This window comes from Gopherus evgoodei, chromosome 4, assembly GCF_007399415.2.
Source record: "Gopherus evgoodei ecotype Sinaloan lineage chromosome 4, rGopEvg1_v1.p, whole genome shotgun sequence".
Classification (NCBI taxonomy): Eukaryota; Metazoa; Chordata; order Testudines; family Testudinidae; genus Gopherus; species Gopherus evgoodei.
The window spans coordinates 31,896,737-31,916,203 of NC_044325.1; the positions used below are offsets into that span (position 1 = coordinate 31,896,737).

The 19,467-nt window shown below is 41.8% G+C and overlaps 1 protein-coding gene across 11 annotated transcripts in view; it reads left to right on the plus strand.

Moving 5' to 3' along the window:
- ITPK1 (inositol-tetrakisphosphate 1-kinase) overlaps nucleotides 1-17,865 on the plus strand; it is a 244,742-nt gene extending 226,877 nt beyond the window's left edge. For 10 of the 11 annotated variants that reach the window (XM_030558874.1, XM_030558873.1, XM_030558875.1 and 7 more), the window contains 3 exons: nucleotides 8-75; nucleotides 2,728-2,890; nucleotides 15,079-17,865. In XM_030558874.1, the coding sequence (XP_030414734.1) occupies nucleotides 8-75; nucleotides 2,728-2,890; nucleotides 15,079-15,401 (554 nt within the window). In that variant the 3' untranslated portion in view covers nucleotides 15,402-17,865. Of the gene's footprint in view, nucleotides 1-7; nucleotides 76-2,727; nucleotides 2,891-12,597; nucleotides 12,747-15,078 lie in introns of all 11 variants that reach the window. The other variant, XR_003999941.1, reaches the window with a different exon arrangement.
- The last annotated feature ends 1,602 nt before the right edge of the window (nucleotides 17,866-19,467 follow it).

Genomic DNA, 19,467 nt, shown 5'->3' on the forward strand with positions numbered 1-19,467 from the left:
ATTTCAGATAGAGAATCAATATTTTTCAACAGCCACAATGTGTCGAAGCCAGAATCCTCCTCTGTCTTAACAGCAGTAAGTAATCCAGCTCTTTTTTTTTAACATTGATAGAAAACGATTCTTTTTCTTGTGAAGCTATTAATGAATAGTGACTCTTGTACATGAATTGTGCCCTGTCAGTTCCCAGATACCAAACCGAGATCTATTTGCTACTTAGAACCAGCACAATTTAAAGCTGTTTCCCTGTTCATTTGATAGCCCTTACAAGGTTTTTCTCCTTTCTGTTGTGGGAGCAGAGATGCTGCTGCATGTCTGTCTGCTGCTTTGCTGTGCTTTGCCTTAACTGAAAGCCAGTCCAGATGGGGAAAGGAAATGTCCTGAATAGTAATTTCTAGTACCTTTCATTTCCAGAGAATTGTATAAGATTTAATGAATCCTTATAGCACTCCTGGAGGTAAGGGAGTGGTATCCCCATTTGAAAACCCAAAGCAGAGAAGTTAAGTGAGTTGCCCAAGACCTTAAAGATATGCACCCAGAACGTAAGCATTCCTGAGCTCTGACCCGTAGGCCACACCTCTTTATTTATATCCTCCGAGTGCATTAACTCCAAGCACACCTTTATTGTATTTATGACTAGCCCTGTTAATAACCAAGGTAAAGGTGGCTCCTGCAAGGTGCTGAGCATTCTCAACTCCCACTAAAGTAATCTTGCAGGACTGAGCCCATAGCGTGTCTCCAGATTCTTCTCTGGTTCATGTAATCTAGTTGGTTTGTAGTCAAAAGTTTAATACAGTGACCAGATGTAGAATTGCAATGTCCCACTAACTGACATGCTAAATATTATTCATGTCACTGAACTAATTACAAATCCCTTCCAGTGGCTAAATTTTGTGATGACTGTATGTTTAAGCATGTTTTTGGGTATATACACAGCTGTTCTGTACACAAAACGGTATTTGTATTGCTCAACTTCTTGGCTAAGAAGTGAGTGTGATTAAATTTCACATTCACAGGTGACCCGAGGCCTTGGCTACACTTGAGAGTTGCAGCGCTGGTGGTGGGTTTACAGCACTGTAACTCACTCCCCGTCCACACTGGCAAGGCACATACAGCGCTGTATCTCCCTGGCTACAGCGCTGCCTGTACTCCACCTCGACAAGAGGAATAAAGAGAACAGTGCTTCTGCTGCACTGGGGTGCCAGTGTAAACAGGGAATAATCTTACTATGCTGTAACTGACCTCCGGAAGCTTCCCATAATGCTTTTAAGTAAAGATAACTCTCTTTGTTTTGTTGTGATGCCTCTGTTTGTTTTGTTGTGAACTCGGGGCTCCCGGAGCTGCTTATCAAAAAAACAAACACAGCTCCTGTTTGCTGTGTAATGAACTCCCTTTGGAACGCCCACAGCTAGTGTTTGCTTGAAGAGAGGGGAAGGAAGGGGCTTGAGGAGAGAAGCTGTGTGGTGTGGGGCGGGTCCGTTTCTGGGAGGCTGCTTATCTGGTCTGTGAGGAAGAAAAACAAAGAGGGCTATTTGCTTTCAGTGAACGGGTCGGAACTTGCAAGGCAGCTGCTGACAGAGTGTCAGCTCCAAAAACCCACTCCCTCTCTCCCCCACACTCCCTGACACACTCCACCTCACTCCCCTTTTTTGAAAAGCACGTTGCAGCCACTTGAACGCTGGGAATGCACTGCTCCCAATGCTGCTGCAGATGCTGCACATGTGGCCACAACAGTGCGCTGGTAGCTGTCAGTGTGACCAGACTGCAGTGCTTTCCCTACTCAGCTACTCAGTACGAAGACAGATTTAACTCCCAGCGCTGTACAGCTGCAAGTGTAGCCATACCCCGAGTCACTCTTAATAATAAACAGTTCTAAAATAACCCAGACTTCAAACCCAGACCTCCCTTATTAAACTGCCCTGAGCAATGCCCCAAAACACTGAGCGCAGCAATGAGGCAACTTAACTCCATCTGTTAAGTAACTCATTCTTGTCAGCCCCTTAATCAGTCCCTTAAGGCAGGTTTAATTTTAGATTGGCTTATCGAACGTACATGATGAGAAGCAGAATATCTGCAGTGCTGGAGTAGAGGCTGCAGTTTTCTTTTGATTTTAAAATGTGTCTAATATTTAAGATACTGGGCCCAATTCTCCATTTAGTTGGGTGCTGGTGTGTTTATCCACTGATTTCCATGGAGTTACACCAGTGTAACAAATAGAGAATCAGGCCCACTGAGTACAATAGAAGAGCCTAACTTTTAATGTATATAGAATGCAGAATCAAAAAAAGTATCAGAGGGGTAGCCGTGTTAGTCTGGATCTGTAAAAGCAGCAAAGAGTCCTGTGGCACCCTATAGACTAACAGACGTTTTGGAGCATGAGCTTTCATGGGTGAATACCCACTTCATCAGATGCATGCATCTGATGAAGTGGGTATTCACCCACGAAAGCTCATGTTCCAAAACGTCTGTTAGTCTATAGGGTGCCACAGGACTCTTTGCTGTGACATGCATCTGAGGAAGTGGGTATTCACCCACGAAAGCTCATGCTCCAAAACGTCTGTTAGTCTATAAGGTGCCACAGGGCTCTTTGCTGAATCAAGAAAAGCTCTTGTGGCTCTTGTTGGATCCTACAGGATATAGAATGGGAAGCTCTGTAAAACAACATGTATACTAAAGAGAGAGCCCAGTTCAGAACCCCTCAGTTGTTTCTCTTTGTCTTTTTCACTGTAGCTTGATAAAATCGAAGGTGTGTTTGAACGGCCAAATGACGACGTCATCCGGGAGATCTCCAAGGCACTGAGACAGGCTCTGGGGGTTTCCCTCTTTGGGATTGACATTATCATTAACAATCAGACCGGCCAGCATGCAGTCATTGATATCAATGCATTCCCAGGTAAGAGAGACCTTTCAGCTTTCACTAAACTGTGTGGATACCAGACCATGTGTGTTTAGTGAGAATTAGTATTGCTGTTCATAGAAGATTAGGGTTGGAAGAGACCTCAGGAGGTCATCTAGTCCAATCCGCTGCTCAAAGCAGGACCAACCCAGGCCTTAAAAACTTATAAGGATGGAGATTCCACCACCTCCCTAGGTAACCCATTCCAGTGCTTCACCAGCCTCCCAGTGAAATAGTATTTCCTAATATCCAACATAGACCTCCCCCCACTGCAACTTGAGACCATTGCTCCTTGTTCTGTCATCTGCCACCCCTGAGAACAACCTAGCTCCATCGTCTTTGGAACACTCCTTCAAATAGTTGAAGGCTGCTATCAGATTCCCCCCCACACACACACACACTTCTCTTCTGCAGACTAAATAAGCCCAGTTCTCTCAGCCTCTCTTCGCAAAACATGTGCCCCAGCTCCTAATCATTTTCGTAGCCCTCCTCTGGACTCTCTCCAATTTGTCCACATCCTTTCTGTAGTGGGGACCCAAAACTGGACACAGTACTCCAGATGTGGCCTCATCAGTGCCAAATAAAGGGGAATAATCACTTCCCTCAATCTGCTGGCAATGCTCCTACTAATGCACCCCAGTCTGCTGTCAGCCTTCTTGGCAACAAAGGCACACCGTTGATTCATATCCAGCTTCTTGTCCACTGTAATCCCCAGGTTCTTTTCTGCAGAACTGCCACTTAGCCAGTCAGTTCCCAGCCTGTAGCAGTGCATGGGATTTTTCTGTCCTAAGTGCAAGACTCTGCACTTGTCCTTGTTGAACCTTATCAAATTACTTTTAGCCCAATCCTCCAATTTATCTAGGTCACTCTGGACCCTATCCCTACCCTCCAGCATAACTATCTCTCCCCCCATCTTAGTTCATCTGCAAACTTGCTGAGAGTGTGATCCATCCCATCATCCAGATCATTAATGAAGATGTTGAATAAAACCAGCCACAGGACAGACCTCTGAAGCTCTCCGCTTGATACTGGCTGCCAACTAGACATTGAGCCGTTGATCACTATCCGTTGAGCCCGACAGTCTAGCCAGTTTTCTATCCACCTTATAGTCCATTCATCCAATCCATATTTTTTTAACATGCTGGCAAGAATATTGTGGAAGACTGTATCAAAAGCTTTACTAAAGTCAAGATATATCACATCCACCGCTTTCCCCATATCCACAGAGCCAGTTATCTCATCATAGAAGGCAATCAGGTTGGTCAGGCATGACTTGCCCTTGGTGAATCCATGTTGACTTTTCCTGATCACCTTCCTCTCCTCCAAGTGCTTCAAAATGGGTTCCTTGAGGACCTGCTCCATGATTTTTCCAGGGACTGAAATGAGGCTGACTGGTCTGCAGTTCCCTGGATTGTCGTCCTTCCCTTTTTTAAAGATGGGCACTATATTTGCCTTTTTCCAATCGTCCAGGGCCTCCCCCAGTCGAGTTTTCAAAGATAATGGCCAATGGTTTTGCAGTCACCTTAGCCAACTCCCTCAGTACCTCACATGCGTTGCATCCAGCTGCCTGGACTTGTGCATGTCCAGCTTTTCTAAATAGTCCTTAACCTGTCCTTTCACCACTGAGGGCTACTCACCTCCTCCCCATACTGTGCTGCCTAGTACAGCAGTCTGGGAGCTGACCTTGTCTGTGAAGACCAAGGCAAAAGAAGCATTGAGTACTTCAGCTTTTTCCACATCATCTGTCACTAGGTTGCCTCCCCGATTTAGTAAGGATCCCACACTTTCCCTTCTTGTTGCTAACACACCTGTAGAAACCCGTCTTGTTACCCTTCACATCCCTTGCTAGCTGCAGCTCCAGTTGTGCTTTGTCTGGCCTTCCTGATTACACCTCTGCATACTCAAGCAATATTTTTATACTCCTCCCTAATCATCTGTCCAAGTTTCCACTTCTTGCAAGCTTCCTTTTTGTGTTTAAGCTCACTGAAGATTTCTTTCTGCACATCGGGATGGTTTGTTCCTGTGCCCTCAATAAGGCTTCTTTAAAATACAGCCAGCTCTCCTGGACTCCTTTTCCTCTCATATTAGCCTCCCAGGGGATCCCATCAGTTCCCTGAGGGAGTCAAAATCTGATTTTGTGAAGTCCAGGGTCTGTATTCTGCTGCTCTCCTTTCTTCCTTTTGTCAGGATCCTGAGCTCGACCATCTCATGGTCACTGCCGCCCAGGTTGCCACCCACTTCTACTTCCCCTACCAATTCTTCCCTGTTTGTGAGCAGCAGGTCAAGAGGAGCACAGCCCCTAGTTGGTTTCTGCAGCACTTGCAATGGGAAGTTGTCCCCAGCACTCTCCAAAAACTTCCTGGATTGTCTGTGCACTGCTGTATTGATCTCCCAGCAGAGGTCAGGGTGATTGAAGTCCCCCATGAGAACCAGGGCCTGTGATCTGAAAACTTCTGTTAGTGGTCTAAAGAAAGCCTTGTCTACTTCATCCTCCTGGTCTGGTGGTCTATAGCAGATCTCCAGCACGACATCACCCTTGTTGCTCTCGCCTGTAAACTTAACGCAAACAGGCTTTTCTCCAGTTTCATATTGGAGCTCTGAGCAATCATACCGCTCCCTTGCATACAGTGCAACTCCCCCACCTTTTCTCCCCCGCCTGTCCTTCCTGAACAGTTTATACCATGACAGTCCTCCAGTCATATGAGTTACCCCATCAAGTCTCTATTATTCCAATCACCTAATAGTTCCTTGACTGTGCCATTCTTCCTGCTTGTTTCCTAGGCTTCTTGCGTTCGAGTACAGGCACCTAAGATAACTAGCCAATTGTCCTGCTTTCTCAATATGAATCAGGAGGCCTCCCCAGCTGCACTTTCTTCATTGTGTTTCCTCCCAGTATCTCACTCCCCCACTTACCTTCGAACCATCCCCCAGCGAACCTAGTTGAAAGCCCTCCTCACTAGGTTGGCAAGCCTGCCTGCGAAGATGCTCTTCCCTCTCTTCGTTAGGTGGATTCCATTTCTTCCAGCAATCCTTCTTCCTGGAACAACGTCCCATGGTTGAAGAATCCAAAGCCTTCTCTTCGACACCATCTGAGTAACCACGCATTTACCTCCACAATTCGATGGTCCATACCTGGTCTTTTTCCTTCAACAATGTGTTCCATTTTAAGCAGGTTCCCAAGATGGCTCTCTTTTGGGCTCCCTGATCCTAAGGCATTGCTTATTAGGCAACTTCCAACCCTCAATCAGCTGCATTCTCATTTAAAATCTGTCCCTATGCAATACATTTAAAAGATACCCTTTTTGTGGGGAATTAGGAGTCACAACTGAGAGTAATTGATTCGGGAAAGATGCTGGAATCCTAAGAGCACTGAAATTGCCAGAGTGGATCGACCAGCATTCCATCTAGTTCAGTATCCTGGCAAATTGCTGGAGCTGAACCCTGAAATATAACATTAAAAATAATCAGGTTTAATTTGATATTTTCCCCCTTGTCCTGTTAGTGCAGGATTCAGACCAGAAACAAAAAAAGGCATTTCAGTCTTTGGAACATCTGAATCAGCATTACATTTCTGGAGTCAGGCTAATGAATTTATTGTCCAAGGTTCGGGAGCTATTTCCTTGTGTTTGCTTTTCATTTGATGTATTTATCCCATTAGCAAATAGTGGTGTTGGTTTCAAGTGACGCATGCAAGAGACTGTTATCATGATGTAGTTCCACTACAGTGGGTCTCACATTTTTTGTGTTGTAGAGCAATTTTTAAGATAGAGTTCCTGTCATAAACCATCTCCTTCCTAATCTTTCAGTCCTGTTTCCTCACCTCCCTGAGAAGTACGTAGAACTAAGGCGTCTAGATGAAAATAAACTCACTTTAACGTGATAAATGTCACTATCGGATTTGATCCCCTCCCATTGAATCTGTGTTGTCTTTCCTCTCCATGGATACAGGACTTCATTTAAAAACACCTATTTTCCCCGCGTTACCTGCTATTCCCTAGGACATTTTACAACTTAGTTTTGCCCTTCTCTGTTTGCGCCACCTCTCCTGAGTTTGTGTGATCTGTAAACAAATGACAAAAGATTTGCAAAAGGCGGAGTGCGAAGAATCACTTAGGATTTTCAGGTTTCAGAGTAGCAGCCGTGTTAGTCTGTATCCGCAAAAAGAACAGGAGTACTTGTGGCACCTTAGAGACTAACAAATTTATTTCAACATGAGCTTTCGTGAGCTACAGCTCACTTCTTCGGATGCACATGCTGAAATAAATTTGTTAGTCTCTAAGGTGCCACAAGTACTCCTGTTCTTTTTAGGATTTTCAGTGGTGCTTTTAACCAACTAAACTTCAATCTCTCTCCCCTCCCAAAATGCTGAGCATCCTGGCTAGATGCAAGCTAACTGTTTAAAGAGGGAAGTGCTTCCTCACTGGGGCAGAAACATCCATGGAGCACGTGGAATCACTCTGCACCCCACCATTTCTCCTTTGTTGTGCTTCCAGCATGAGTTTGCATCTTGAGCTATGCATTAGAAATTCACTTTGTGTCATGCATTTTGAACTGCATGATAGCTTGTGCTTTGAAGGGGGTTTGGATCAATAGCCTATTCCCTGTAAATAGGTATTTTAGACAAAGATGCGAGTAAACGTCTTGCCTTTTTGAAAGAGCAGAGAAGCTGTGTAACTTTTTATCTCGTTTTTTTGTTTCATCATCTTAAATTTGTTATCAAGCATTACAGACAGTATGGAGGTGCAGCTGACCATTGGTATTACAACATGTATTTATTTTAGATTTGTAAGAAATTGTACACCTGTCCTGATCTCTAGGGGCCTTTGTAAAAAAATGTGGTAAATTCAAAAATAATCCACTTCCCTGAGCTAAAGAAAATGGCCAACCACGATAAAAACAAATTCAAACTATACTCTTTCCCCACAGACATCAGCCCTTAGCTTGCTGCTTCCTCCCCAAGTGGTTGGGTAGAGAGAGATGGGCCTTGCAGCGTGCCCTGAAGGTATTACTTCAAGCCAAGAAGGCCCAAGTTTAAGACCACGTAGAGAGGACATCTTTCCAGCAGCCCTTTCTGTTGGATCCCTTTCAGTACAGCTCTCAAGCAGCTCTGTTGACTGCACTAGAGTGGTGGCAGTGTTACAAGGAGAGAGAAACAGTCTTGTAGGTAGGCAGGATCCAACCCATTTAGGGCCTTATGTTTAAAAAAAAAATGAAAGAAAGATAAAATACTCCAGCCTTTAACCTACAGGCAGCCAGTGTAGCCCCTGGAGCACTGATATAGTGTTCTCATCTCTCGTTAAAACAGTTGGGCTGCCACATTCAGCAGCAGCTTTAGTTTCCAGGTGGATTTAAGTTGCAGTCCCATATAGAATGCACTGCAGTCACCCAAACGTGGGAATGCCAAAGGCATAGATAATGGTAACAAACTAGCACAGTCTCCTGGTCAGATGTAGCTGGGGGTGGAAGGGGGAAAGCATCCTGGGCTCTGCTGCGCTAGAATCATTTAACCAAACTGGGGATCCAACAGTGCCCCCAGATTGTGAGCCTAAGTCACAAATGTCAGACACATGGTAGGGCAGATATTATCCTCACCTGCCATTTGCTTTCCCCAATCTACCAATGTCGGTCCAGTCTTATCCTGATTTAGCCAGCTAGCTCTCATCCATGCCCCACTCTCACCTAGCCACTGAAACAGGCATTTGACTGCACTGGCTGTTCTGATGAGCTGGAGTCTTGTAGCATGGTGTCTTCAGAATATAGAGAGCCCCACAGCCCAGCCATTAGCCTTGTATACGCTTTGAGCAATTGTGGAGACAAGAAGGAGCCCTATGGAAGTTCCACTGGACAATGCCCCTGCGGTTGAAAAGCAACTGCCCAGCTCTACCTTCTGGGAGTGCTCACTGAGGAAGGAATTGAGCCATTCAGAACTGTTTTACTCCTCCACACTGCAGTCTGCAAGTGAATCAGCAACACCCCCTGGTCAATATTATTGAAGGAAGTTGATGGATCTCACAATGTCAAGCTGGACACCAATGTTCAGCTGTTTCACGGAGGAGATCAGCCCCTCATGCCACCAGTTGTTAGGCACTGGAATAAATTTCCTAGGGAGGTTGTAGAATCTCTATCATTGGAGATTTTTAAGGGCAGGTTAGACAAACACCTTCTCAGGGATGCTCCAGATAATACTTCATCCATGAGTGCAGGGGATTGGACTAGTTGACAAGGTGGATTTGATTTAAATGGCTAGTCAGGAAGACTCAATTTAATGATGGGTTTCTACATAAAAGTACATTCTTGTCAGTTGGTGTAACCTTGATACATATTCTTCGTAACTCAGAGATAGATGTAGATTTCATTCTTAGAAGGTACACATTATACATTTTAAAGCAATTTATTTTGAAAACTTTTCAGATTAATCTTACAGCTATATCAGAAGATGAATGATCGTTGGTTATTTCATTTACCAAAGGTAATTGAAGCAGATATTTATGAAGTCATTGGGAGGAGAACTATCTCCAATTCAACAAGTTAATCATTAATATTTGGAGGATTTTCTTGCCATGTTGTATTAGGAGGAGAACATCACCAGACAGACATTTAAATTGTTTTGTTTAACTAAAACAGCTTTATGTCTTCTGGATTTTTTTTCTTCAGTGGCAAACGTATAATATTTTAACAAAACAAGCATATGGTTTTTTGAATGTAGTTAAACATTCAGGTTTGTTTTTGTTAAAATTGTTTTTAATTAAAATAGTTACATGAAACATTTGTTTTTTTTAAAAAACAGAAATAAATCAACTATGTCAGGTCAACATGAGAAACTTAAAATATTGGCTTCTGCAGCTAACTCAGTCATCTTCACCTTCATTTTCCTGTTTGTTCATAATCTGGAAAAGAAAAACAAGCTTTCCTGCTTTTTAAATCCCAAATGATTTCTCAATTTGGAATGAATTAGTCCAAAGAAAGAAAATATTCTTTCTACTCCAGCAGAAGAAGCTACTGCTGTAAAAAGTGAGATTATCACTTCAACAGTCTCTGAATCCAAGTGCTTAAGTGACTTCCACCAGTTCACTGGTTTGACTTTCTTTAGAACATCATCAGCAAACATATATTTCTTGAATGGTTCTTATTCCCAAACTGGGTCTCTCTTATGGCCTGCTGCCATTATAGGTTTTCCCTTCTAGTGAGAGAATGAGATGGTAGATCTCAGATCAATGAAAGCTACACTCAGAAAGACCTCAAGACTTCTGGAATATGCTGCTCAAACAATTTCATTTTTGTTTTTACTGCCTGTCCCTCCCTTCTCACATTTATCTCCAGACGACTTCTCCTTGTCCAGATCTAATCCGCTTCCAACAATCTTCTATTCATTGAACTTTTTGGAACTTTTCACTTTTAGAGAGAGGTAAGGGATTGACTCTGTATACACAAATTTGCAGAGGGACAATAGGGTTGAGGCCTGTTATTTCTCACCTCTATATATCATTTATTTAAAAACGTTTTTGCTGTTAACAAGCATGTTATCTCTGGAGAGACAAATCCACAGTTTGAGAACTGAAGAACTAAGCATATAGACTCATAGACTTTAAGGTCAGAAGGGACCATTATGATCTTCTAGTCTGACCTCCTGCACAATGCAGGCCACAGAATCTCACCCAGTTACTCCTGTAACAAATCTCTGACCTATATCTGAGTTATTGAAGCCCTCGACTTGTAGTTTAAAGACTTCAAGGTGCAGAGAATCCTCCAGCAAGTGACCCATGCCCCATGCTGCAGAGAAAGGCGAAAACCCCCCAGGGCCTCTGTCAATTTTCCCTCAAGGAAAATTCCTTCCCGACCACAAATATGGTGATCAGCTAAATCCTGAGCATGTGGACAAGACTCACCAGCCAGACACCCAGGAAATAATTCTCTGTAGTAACTCTAGTGTCCCATCATAGGCTATTGGGCATATTTACTGCTAATAGTCAAAGATCAATTAATTGCCAAAATTAGGCCATATCTGATAGTATCTTCTAGACTGAGCACTGAGTCCCATTAGGTAGATAGAAAGATGAACCTAAATAATCTATACAGAAGTCCCTGGAACCCCATAAGATTGGGTCCCTAAACCATTGGAACTAATTTACAAAACTTTTCTTAAACATTACATGAATATATTGTCTCATACCATAGAATTAGAATTTATAATCCCTATTCCATGATGAGACATATTTGAGCCATAATATATCTTAATTAAAACTATCTTTGGATAGGTTTTTTTCTCAAAAAGCATTTTATCAAAAAAATCCAATTTTTTTATTTTATTTATTTTTATCCACCCTGCTAGATGACCTCTCAAGGTCCTTTCCAGTCCTATGATTCTATGATACAGTTTCTGTCCCATCTGCCTGACTTGCTGGTGGGGGATGCAAGTTTGGCTAGGCAAGATCCATGCAAGTGTAGTGGCTTCCAAACCTGGCCATCTGTTTATTATACTCAATGGAGGTGTATGGGGTTCCTTTAAGAAGGGCTCACACCCTTCTCAGTATAATCACAGATGGCAGGATGTGATAGGCCAGGCCAAAGCCTGTGTCAGTCCGTCCCTAGACCTGGTTCCTGCTGCTGCTGCAACCAGATTCAAAGTTCATATAAATCTGTCGGTTCCCCAAGCCAGTGCTGTGATCTTGGGACTGATTTAACGTAGCCAGCTGGGAGAAGATATATCCATAGAGGGACCTCATCTGTCACCTGCTTCACTTAGTAACAGTCCCTCTCTCAACAAATTTAAAAGATGAATGTTGCCTACTGTCTGTCCTGTGCTGCAGAAAACTGGTTGAATTGGACTTGGCTGTGGTTACACATGGAGATCTTTAATACTAGCCAATAGTCAGGTAGCATGTGGTTTTTATGGGCTCCTGTTCTGTGCAGCTGATAAGGTGCAAAAGGTTACAATGCTTGATTTTCCATGTTGCCTTAACCTGACTTCTGTTTGCCTCTGTGGAATTGTGTGTGTACTCTTCTTGTTCATTACCACCTGCACATGCAAGGTGTAGATTCCATGTGCATTAGGCAGGGGTTTTGTGTGTGTGTGTGTGTGTGTGTGTGTGTGTGTGTGTGTGTGTGTGTGTGTGTGTGTGTGTGTGTGTGTGTGTGTGTGTGTGTGTGTGTGAGAGAGAGAGAGAGAACAAGGCAGTGTGACCGCACACAAAAAATGGGTACTCAACTGAATTTGCATGAGTGAAGGTGCCCTTTTAAAAAGCAGACCCACAGCATTTGCAGTATTAGCTTGGGAATATTAATCATTTCCCAGAGCTGTGCGGAGACAAGCCTCGGTCTCCAAATCTAGATCTGAATCTGGACGCCCCCAAGGTTCAGGACCGGGGACTTGAATTCCTGGTTCAGCCCCATCTCTAGTTCTGCGTGGACTTCCCTTTATACTCAATTCAATGAGGTGACACTGATATTACCCACTTACACCTAGTATTTTCATTCCATTCCCACACAGGGCCAAATTCAGACCTCATGTAAGCAGATCCAACTACACTGATTGGAATGGATTTCAAGGGAGTGGCACCCACTTAGAGGCTTATGAAAAGTATGTCCTGCCACTGTGCCTTGATGCAATGTAAACCCCATCCCAGCTGCTTAAAATTTCTTCAAACTTAATTAAATCATCCTTCCACTTGATCTCCTGAATGTAAATGTGCAATCTTTTCCCCCAGTTGTCTTGTCAAAATAGCTGCAGCAGCAGCGTCAGTGAACGGTGCCCAACAACCTGACTGTGACCATGTGCAGGATTCTCATATGCTGGTACCAGGAGTTAAGCACTGTCTCTGTCCTATGGCCATAAAGCATTAAGAGCAACTTCATTGTGAGTTTCCCTTGTGCAATCCTAATAGGTCTGATTTTGTTCTCACTGAGCATATCCAAAACACCCCAAGGAACTATGGATCTGTTCTCTGCACATTAAAGCTGTTACTATGGAGATGGCTTATTCCCAGGGCGTTTAAAGCACACAGAGTAGATTTAAAGGCTAATCCTGGGGGAAGGGTTTACATAAGCAAGAAATCTTAGAAGGCCAACTCTTTGTGAGAGAGATTGGGATTCCATGACTCCTGTGATTCTAACAGTCTTAGCTAGACCCTGGCTGATGAATAGATAGTGATGGTTAGTGTTGGTGGCCTGCCACTTTGTCATTTGAAGTGGATTGAATTTTTTTTAATGGTCTCCAAGTTGCTAAGAAAACTGAATTTTAAAAGCTACCATCTTAGACCGTGAACAGCACACTGGTTGCATTATCAAAGGAGCATATGAAAATGTATACTTGTAGCTGTCACTAAAATTTAAAAAAGGCACTATATAAGTAACAGTTAATTGATTCACCCATTGTTTATAAATACACCTTAAAATCACCAAAATATCATTCTTTAGATTCTGATTTTAGCATACATTTTTCAGTCTGTAGTAGTATTTTTATTCTGATAGGGTGTTTTTTAAAGGGGATGGAGATTAAAAATATAAATATTTGAGTTTTCCCTCCTTGTCCTGCTCTACCTTGTGCCCACACAATTATAGAGGTTTTTAAATATATGTTTACTTCATTCGTGCTCTCTTTGTTCTGATTTCACAGTGGCCTGGGAATGGATTTCAAATGAATTTTATAAAGTATTAGTTATTTACACAGTAGCCTAGTGATCATTAAAGTATGTATATAGCCTTTTTAAAATGTGTCATGTATTTGATAGATATACTTCTTACATAATTAGTCCAAATTCTTGTTCTTCTTATAATAATAATGTTACAGTACCACCTACTGACACTGTGCTAGGCATTGTACAAACATACATAAACCCTGCTCCCAAGAGCCTGCAATTAAAATAAAGGTTCTGACCACCTGCAGCTGATAGTCAAGATATTAAGTATTCAGTGCTATTTCTTTCTTTTTCTTCTTTTATATAATATAAAGAAACAGTCATGAACCAGGACCTGATTGTGCTAGGTGCTGTACAAACACAGAACAAAAAGAACAGACCCTTTCCCAAAGAGTTTATGATCAAAGTAATCCCCCAGGATTTGTCTAATTTTATTTACTCAGAAAACCATAATGGTGTTTCTGTTAAACTGGGTAATGTAAATCTTTTGGCATCTTTCAGAACAAAGGAATCATTCCTATGCACAGACAATTCTTAAATTTCAGTATTTTGCCTCCTCTCACCCTCAGCCATTAGACCAATATTGGTTTGAGTAATTGCTTGCCAGGTTTCAGGATTGAAATGAACAATTTGTTTCTAAATAATATTGCCCTGTTGATTTGGCTTTAGCGTTGCCCTAACATTGGCACACGGTATCGCAGAGGGGTGCATGATATAAATGCCTCATTGGATTAGGTTAGACAGGCATGAATGGAGAACTCACAAAGTGCATTTTCTGTAGTTTGTAAGGCTCTGTGAAATATGCGCAGTTGGGGTTCGTGTGAGGAATTTCTAGAGGGTGCCTTGGATCAGCCCCTCAGGGCAATTGTACTTTAGAAGGAGTCTTCAGAAGAAGATTTGGAAATCGGGTGACAAGAGTTAGTTAAGGTTGTCCCAAATAGTCTGTAATTTAGGGGTAAAAGTGGAATTGAAGACAGATGATAAACTATAAAAACAAACAATTTGGGAGAAGTGGAAACCAGAGCTTGAATTGAGAAAGAACACAAGTCACCTCATCAAAATATTTAAACAAAAGTTAATTTAATTTCTACAGCGAAGGGGAACTTACTGCAGTCTCTTTGCTACAACTTTTACAAACACCTTGTTGTTTTAGTCCCTCATGAGGCTTTACAATCAACCAGACCAGATTATCTCTGGTTGCTGAATAATTTTTCCTTAGCAGCAATATAACTAGAAATAAAGTAATGAGGGGAGCCATTTTTTAAGAGCATGAATCCGATATCTATTTCCAGAGTATGGGAGGTGGAGTTTGGCTTCTGCAGTTACTTAGCATGTAGATGTTTAACTAGCTTATTTGAGGGTGCAGTCAGGTGTCTGTCTTATGCAATTAGTTGTACGCACCAAATGGTGCCCAGAAAAATAAAGGCCACTTTTTATTGTGTTTGGGGGGATGTGGGGGGGGAGGGAAGAGGTCAGAGAAGAGAGACTTGTACACAAGGCCAGTGAAATGGAAAAATGGAACTGATGGCATTGCTTTTCTCTGTTTCTCAGGTTATGAGGGTGTTGCAGAGTTCTTCACAGACCTCCTGAACCACATAGCTGCTGTCCTGCAGGGCCAGACACCAGAGGTGACCCAGCTAAACCTCAGCAAACTCCTGGCTGAGCAGACCGGCGGCATAGTAGGGGAGCGGACATGCTGTGCTAGTACAGGCTGCCGAAGCGTGGTGGGAAAAGACTCCTCCTGGATTGTGGAAAGTGAGACCAACAACTCAGTAAAGCTGCAGCACCAGAGACTAGGCTGCAACTCTGCAGTGTCCCCCAGCTTTCAGCAGCACTGCGTTGCCACGTTGGCAACAAAAGCTTCCTCTCAATAGCCAGACAACACCGTGGACTGAGGAAAAGCCATGAGGAGTCAAATCACGGTCCTAGAATCAGAGCAGGCTGTAACGAATTTCTATTGATTTAACACGATTTGTTGATGAAATTATCTGAAAAGGAGTGGGGAAGAAAAATTATCTGGATACATTTCACCAGATTCCAGTTGCAAATCTGTAGTGAGCTTGCACATGCTTGTGTTTTTAACACTAGACCTTAATGTGGGAGGGTTGCTTTTGCGTTTTGTTTTAGATTTTGTTTGTAATCACCAGTGACCAGCATTTTAAAATCAGACCTCATGGAACCAGAAAGAATTATAGTTGACATGGCGTGCTTGACAATGCTAGAGATTTTCACTTTTCCAGAGTACTTCCCATTCCCTCTTTCCAGCTGGACCCTTGAAAAGAACATTTTAAAAAAGCTTCAGTATCAGCAGAACAGGTGTGCCCAGAGCTTCATTGGCAACTTGCTGAGGGCAGTAGGGCTGCACCTTATTTGATGGATCAAAACATACTGCAGCTACCCTCCTGTTTAAAACTGAGGTGGAGGCTGCAGTTCCAACTCTAGGGTTCTCTTCCTTGAACCGAGTTGTTTAAGATAAAGGAAGCTTCAAATTGTATTTGGCCACAAGAATGCTACCTTGGCAGTAAAGAATCTTTTCTGATCCAGCAAGGCTTGAGTTTTAAAAGCAAAGGGTGCATACTACTATTGGGAGCTGGGTGTCTTGGTAGATAAAACACTGCTCTTTGTACTTTTGGCTGCCCATAAGACCCTAAAGCTTATTCTTTAGCCGAGAAAATAATTGTCCTTCCATTTCATTCAGACAAAGTGTAGGAACGCTTTTGCTAGAGGGCTAGCAAACGGATCCACTTCTACTTTCACAGAATAGTACACCAGCCATGCACATCCTGTAAATACATGTGTAATTCACATTTATGGCCACTATTCTCCATTAATACATGGCTGTGCATAAATCATTGCTCTCAACAGTGATTGAACAGGAGCAAAATTGGAGTGAGCAGGGTTTTGTGTAAGTTAGTGATTTGTCACAGTTTTTCTGATATAGAGACTGTTACTATCTGGGACTGCCAGAGGAGGCTAGGCAGGTAAATTACAAGAGTAGTGGGTGTACTCGTTTGTGAACTATAGCATAGTCTGATCATACATTACAGTTGAGATACCGTAGCAAAACTAAAATGTATGTTCTCTTCCTGCAACATGGCAGCATCTTCTATCCTTTTAAATTTCCTGCAGCTTTTGTCAATCGTGAACACTAAATCGGAAGTAACTGAATCAGTCAGTGCTGTAAAAGCAGGTTTCTAGCGTACAGATTATTTTTGTGGGGCTCATGGCCTTTCCATCTTTAAGAAATCCCTAAAATATGTTCACAGAGATGCTATTATGAAAGCTTCACCTTAGTTAAGCTCTGGGATGTGACAATTCCATGTTTTCCTATGTGAAGCATTTATAGAGCATGCATCACCATAACACCATAGCGTTAGTTATTCTAGTATCTGATAGCCAGTGTGGAGGGAAGGAGCAGGTAGGGGATGTAACACAACCTTAAGATAGTGGAGGTAGCCAGAGCAGGAAGACGGGAGGGAGGAGTGAGCCACACCATTTGAAAAATGCTCGCTGCCATATGATGGTGGCCATCCCTCATGGAGAAGTCCTATAGGGTCCTGTAAAAATCACTCTTAACCTTTCTATAGGGTTTTATTAGGGGAGAGGCTATCAATTTCTGTTAAATTCTACAAGACTGTTCCATAAGGAATGTCATTTGTCTTTGGGATTTCGGAGTCAGATTTATATGAAACACGAATACAGCAAAGTTCCTGGATTTGTGTGCAAATCCATTCTGAACTGGGCACCTGTCATAACCTTAGTATGCATTGAGGCTGCTGAATAATTGCTTAATCCCATCATTTACTGCATGTTGTAGGTCCCAGGTGGCAGGGGTGGGAGTGAGGAGGACAACCGTAGTTATGGACTTAAAACAATGTTCATGATTGACCAAACCTTTCCTAGAGCCAAGACTGAAATAAAATAGGCATCTAAAGAGTTTTTTTGAGATCTTTTTTTGTTTCAAGTAAAACAAAGATGCCCTCAGGAAGGAACCCACCAGTGTGTATTTTTTTTATGGTACTCTTGTGTAACTGGTGGGTGGAATGTTTATAGATTTGCCATTTGCTTCCTTTATTAAAATGGAAAAAATTTAATGGGTGGTGGTGGGAGGAAAAGAGGCGATGCTTAATATGGTTTAGTAACACGAGACCTTTCAAACTAACTGTGTTTATGTGAATCAGAGTGTTGGATCCAGTTAAAAATGTCTGTATGCTATTTCCTAGTTATAATATTGAATAAGAATTTATTTTCCCTGGCTACCTTCTGAATTTTGGTTGGCCTATTTTGCACTGCTTTATTTCTCCAAAATAAACTACTGAAATACAATTGTGCATTTTACACTTGTTTACAAATGATTGTTGAAAAGTTTATTTTGTAGTTCTCTGAAGCCTTACAAGATACTTTACCTATTTAAGTTTAATTCAGACCTTGGCAATAATTAGAAAATAAGCTTAGTTCACTAGCATGATCCCTGACAGGGTCTTTCCAAAATTCTATAATTTATTTTTATTTATCTAGTTTATTGGTATCGCTTTAATTTACTAGGCACAAATATCATGCAAATATTCTTTAATGGCATAGCATTACAATGGGATTTCCAGATAGCTGCATGTAGCTACAATTTCAAGTAGCTACAATCGTGATATGTTTCTTCAGATTGACTCACACAGTAGAATTTTGCTAATTCACATGAACAGCTGGGAGACCAATGATGAACTATTGAAATTTGTGTTCATGTATCAAGTACACGAACAAATGCAGCAACAAAAGGAACGAAACAAACCATCCAAGGTTACTTCACTGTAAAGACATTCAAGCATGTGCTCAACTTTAAGCATGTATTTAAGTCCATCCCTATTCTGGAAAACACGTAAACATGTGCATAACTTTAAACAAGTGTTTAAGTGCTTTGCTGTATCGGTGCCTTGTTTGGCAGGTGTAGACTAGCTTTAGTTATGATGATGCTTCATAGTAAACTAGTTAATATTCTATAATGTATTTTATAAAAGTAATGAAGTTTTAGTAATATTAGACCTCACTATAGTGTCCTTGCTATTAAAACTTTCCTGAGAATTAGGGAGAGACCACCGTTTTGTGTATGTGAATTGTAGGATGTGTAAATTAGTGAGATTCTGCTGTGGTTTCAGATGTTTACATACTTATCATTGTATGGATTGATATCATTTCCATGGTAATTAGAATGGTCAACCGTTACCCAAAATGGACCAAATTCTGTCCTGTTCACTGTTGTAAATCTGCAGTGACACTGTTAATTTCATTGGCCTTTCTCCACATTTACTCTTGTTTAAATGGAGCAGAATTGACTGTGAAGGTCAAAGTCTTGATCCTATTGAATCCAATTATAGTTTCACAATTTAAAGATCCAAGATTTGCCTTTATGTAGCGAATACTTGCATGGTATTAGAGTAGCCTGTAATGAAAAGCCATTACCATTTATCCATCTATCCACCTGACTGGCTTGCTTTGCCAAATTATGCTTTGATTTGTAATGGTAAATCATTCAGAAGTTACATACTGCTTTATTCAAAGTGCAGTTTTAAAATGCAACCTAACTGTGATGATGATTAGTGGTTATGGGTAGTGAAATAGAACATACACTTGGACTATGGCATTTTTCCTTTTGTTTTATCCACATGTCTGGGGATACAAAACCTATGTGCTTTAGATGCTGACTGACTGGGCTGGCTGGCTTATAGGATGCCTCTTGTAGCTTATAGACTGTTGATTTGTAAATCTAGGCTTTTTAAAAACCGGAATGACAGAGTGGTTCAAAGATCCCAGTTCTAAATGCATATGCACTTGTATGTAGGAGATCTGTTAGATTTTGGTGTAATCTGCAGCAGGTTGCAGAAACAAAACCACTGATAAGGTTTTTTTCCGTTTGTTTCATTTTCCTTTAAGTATGTGAATATACATTAA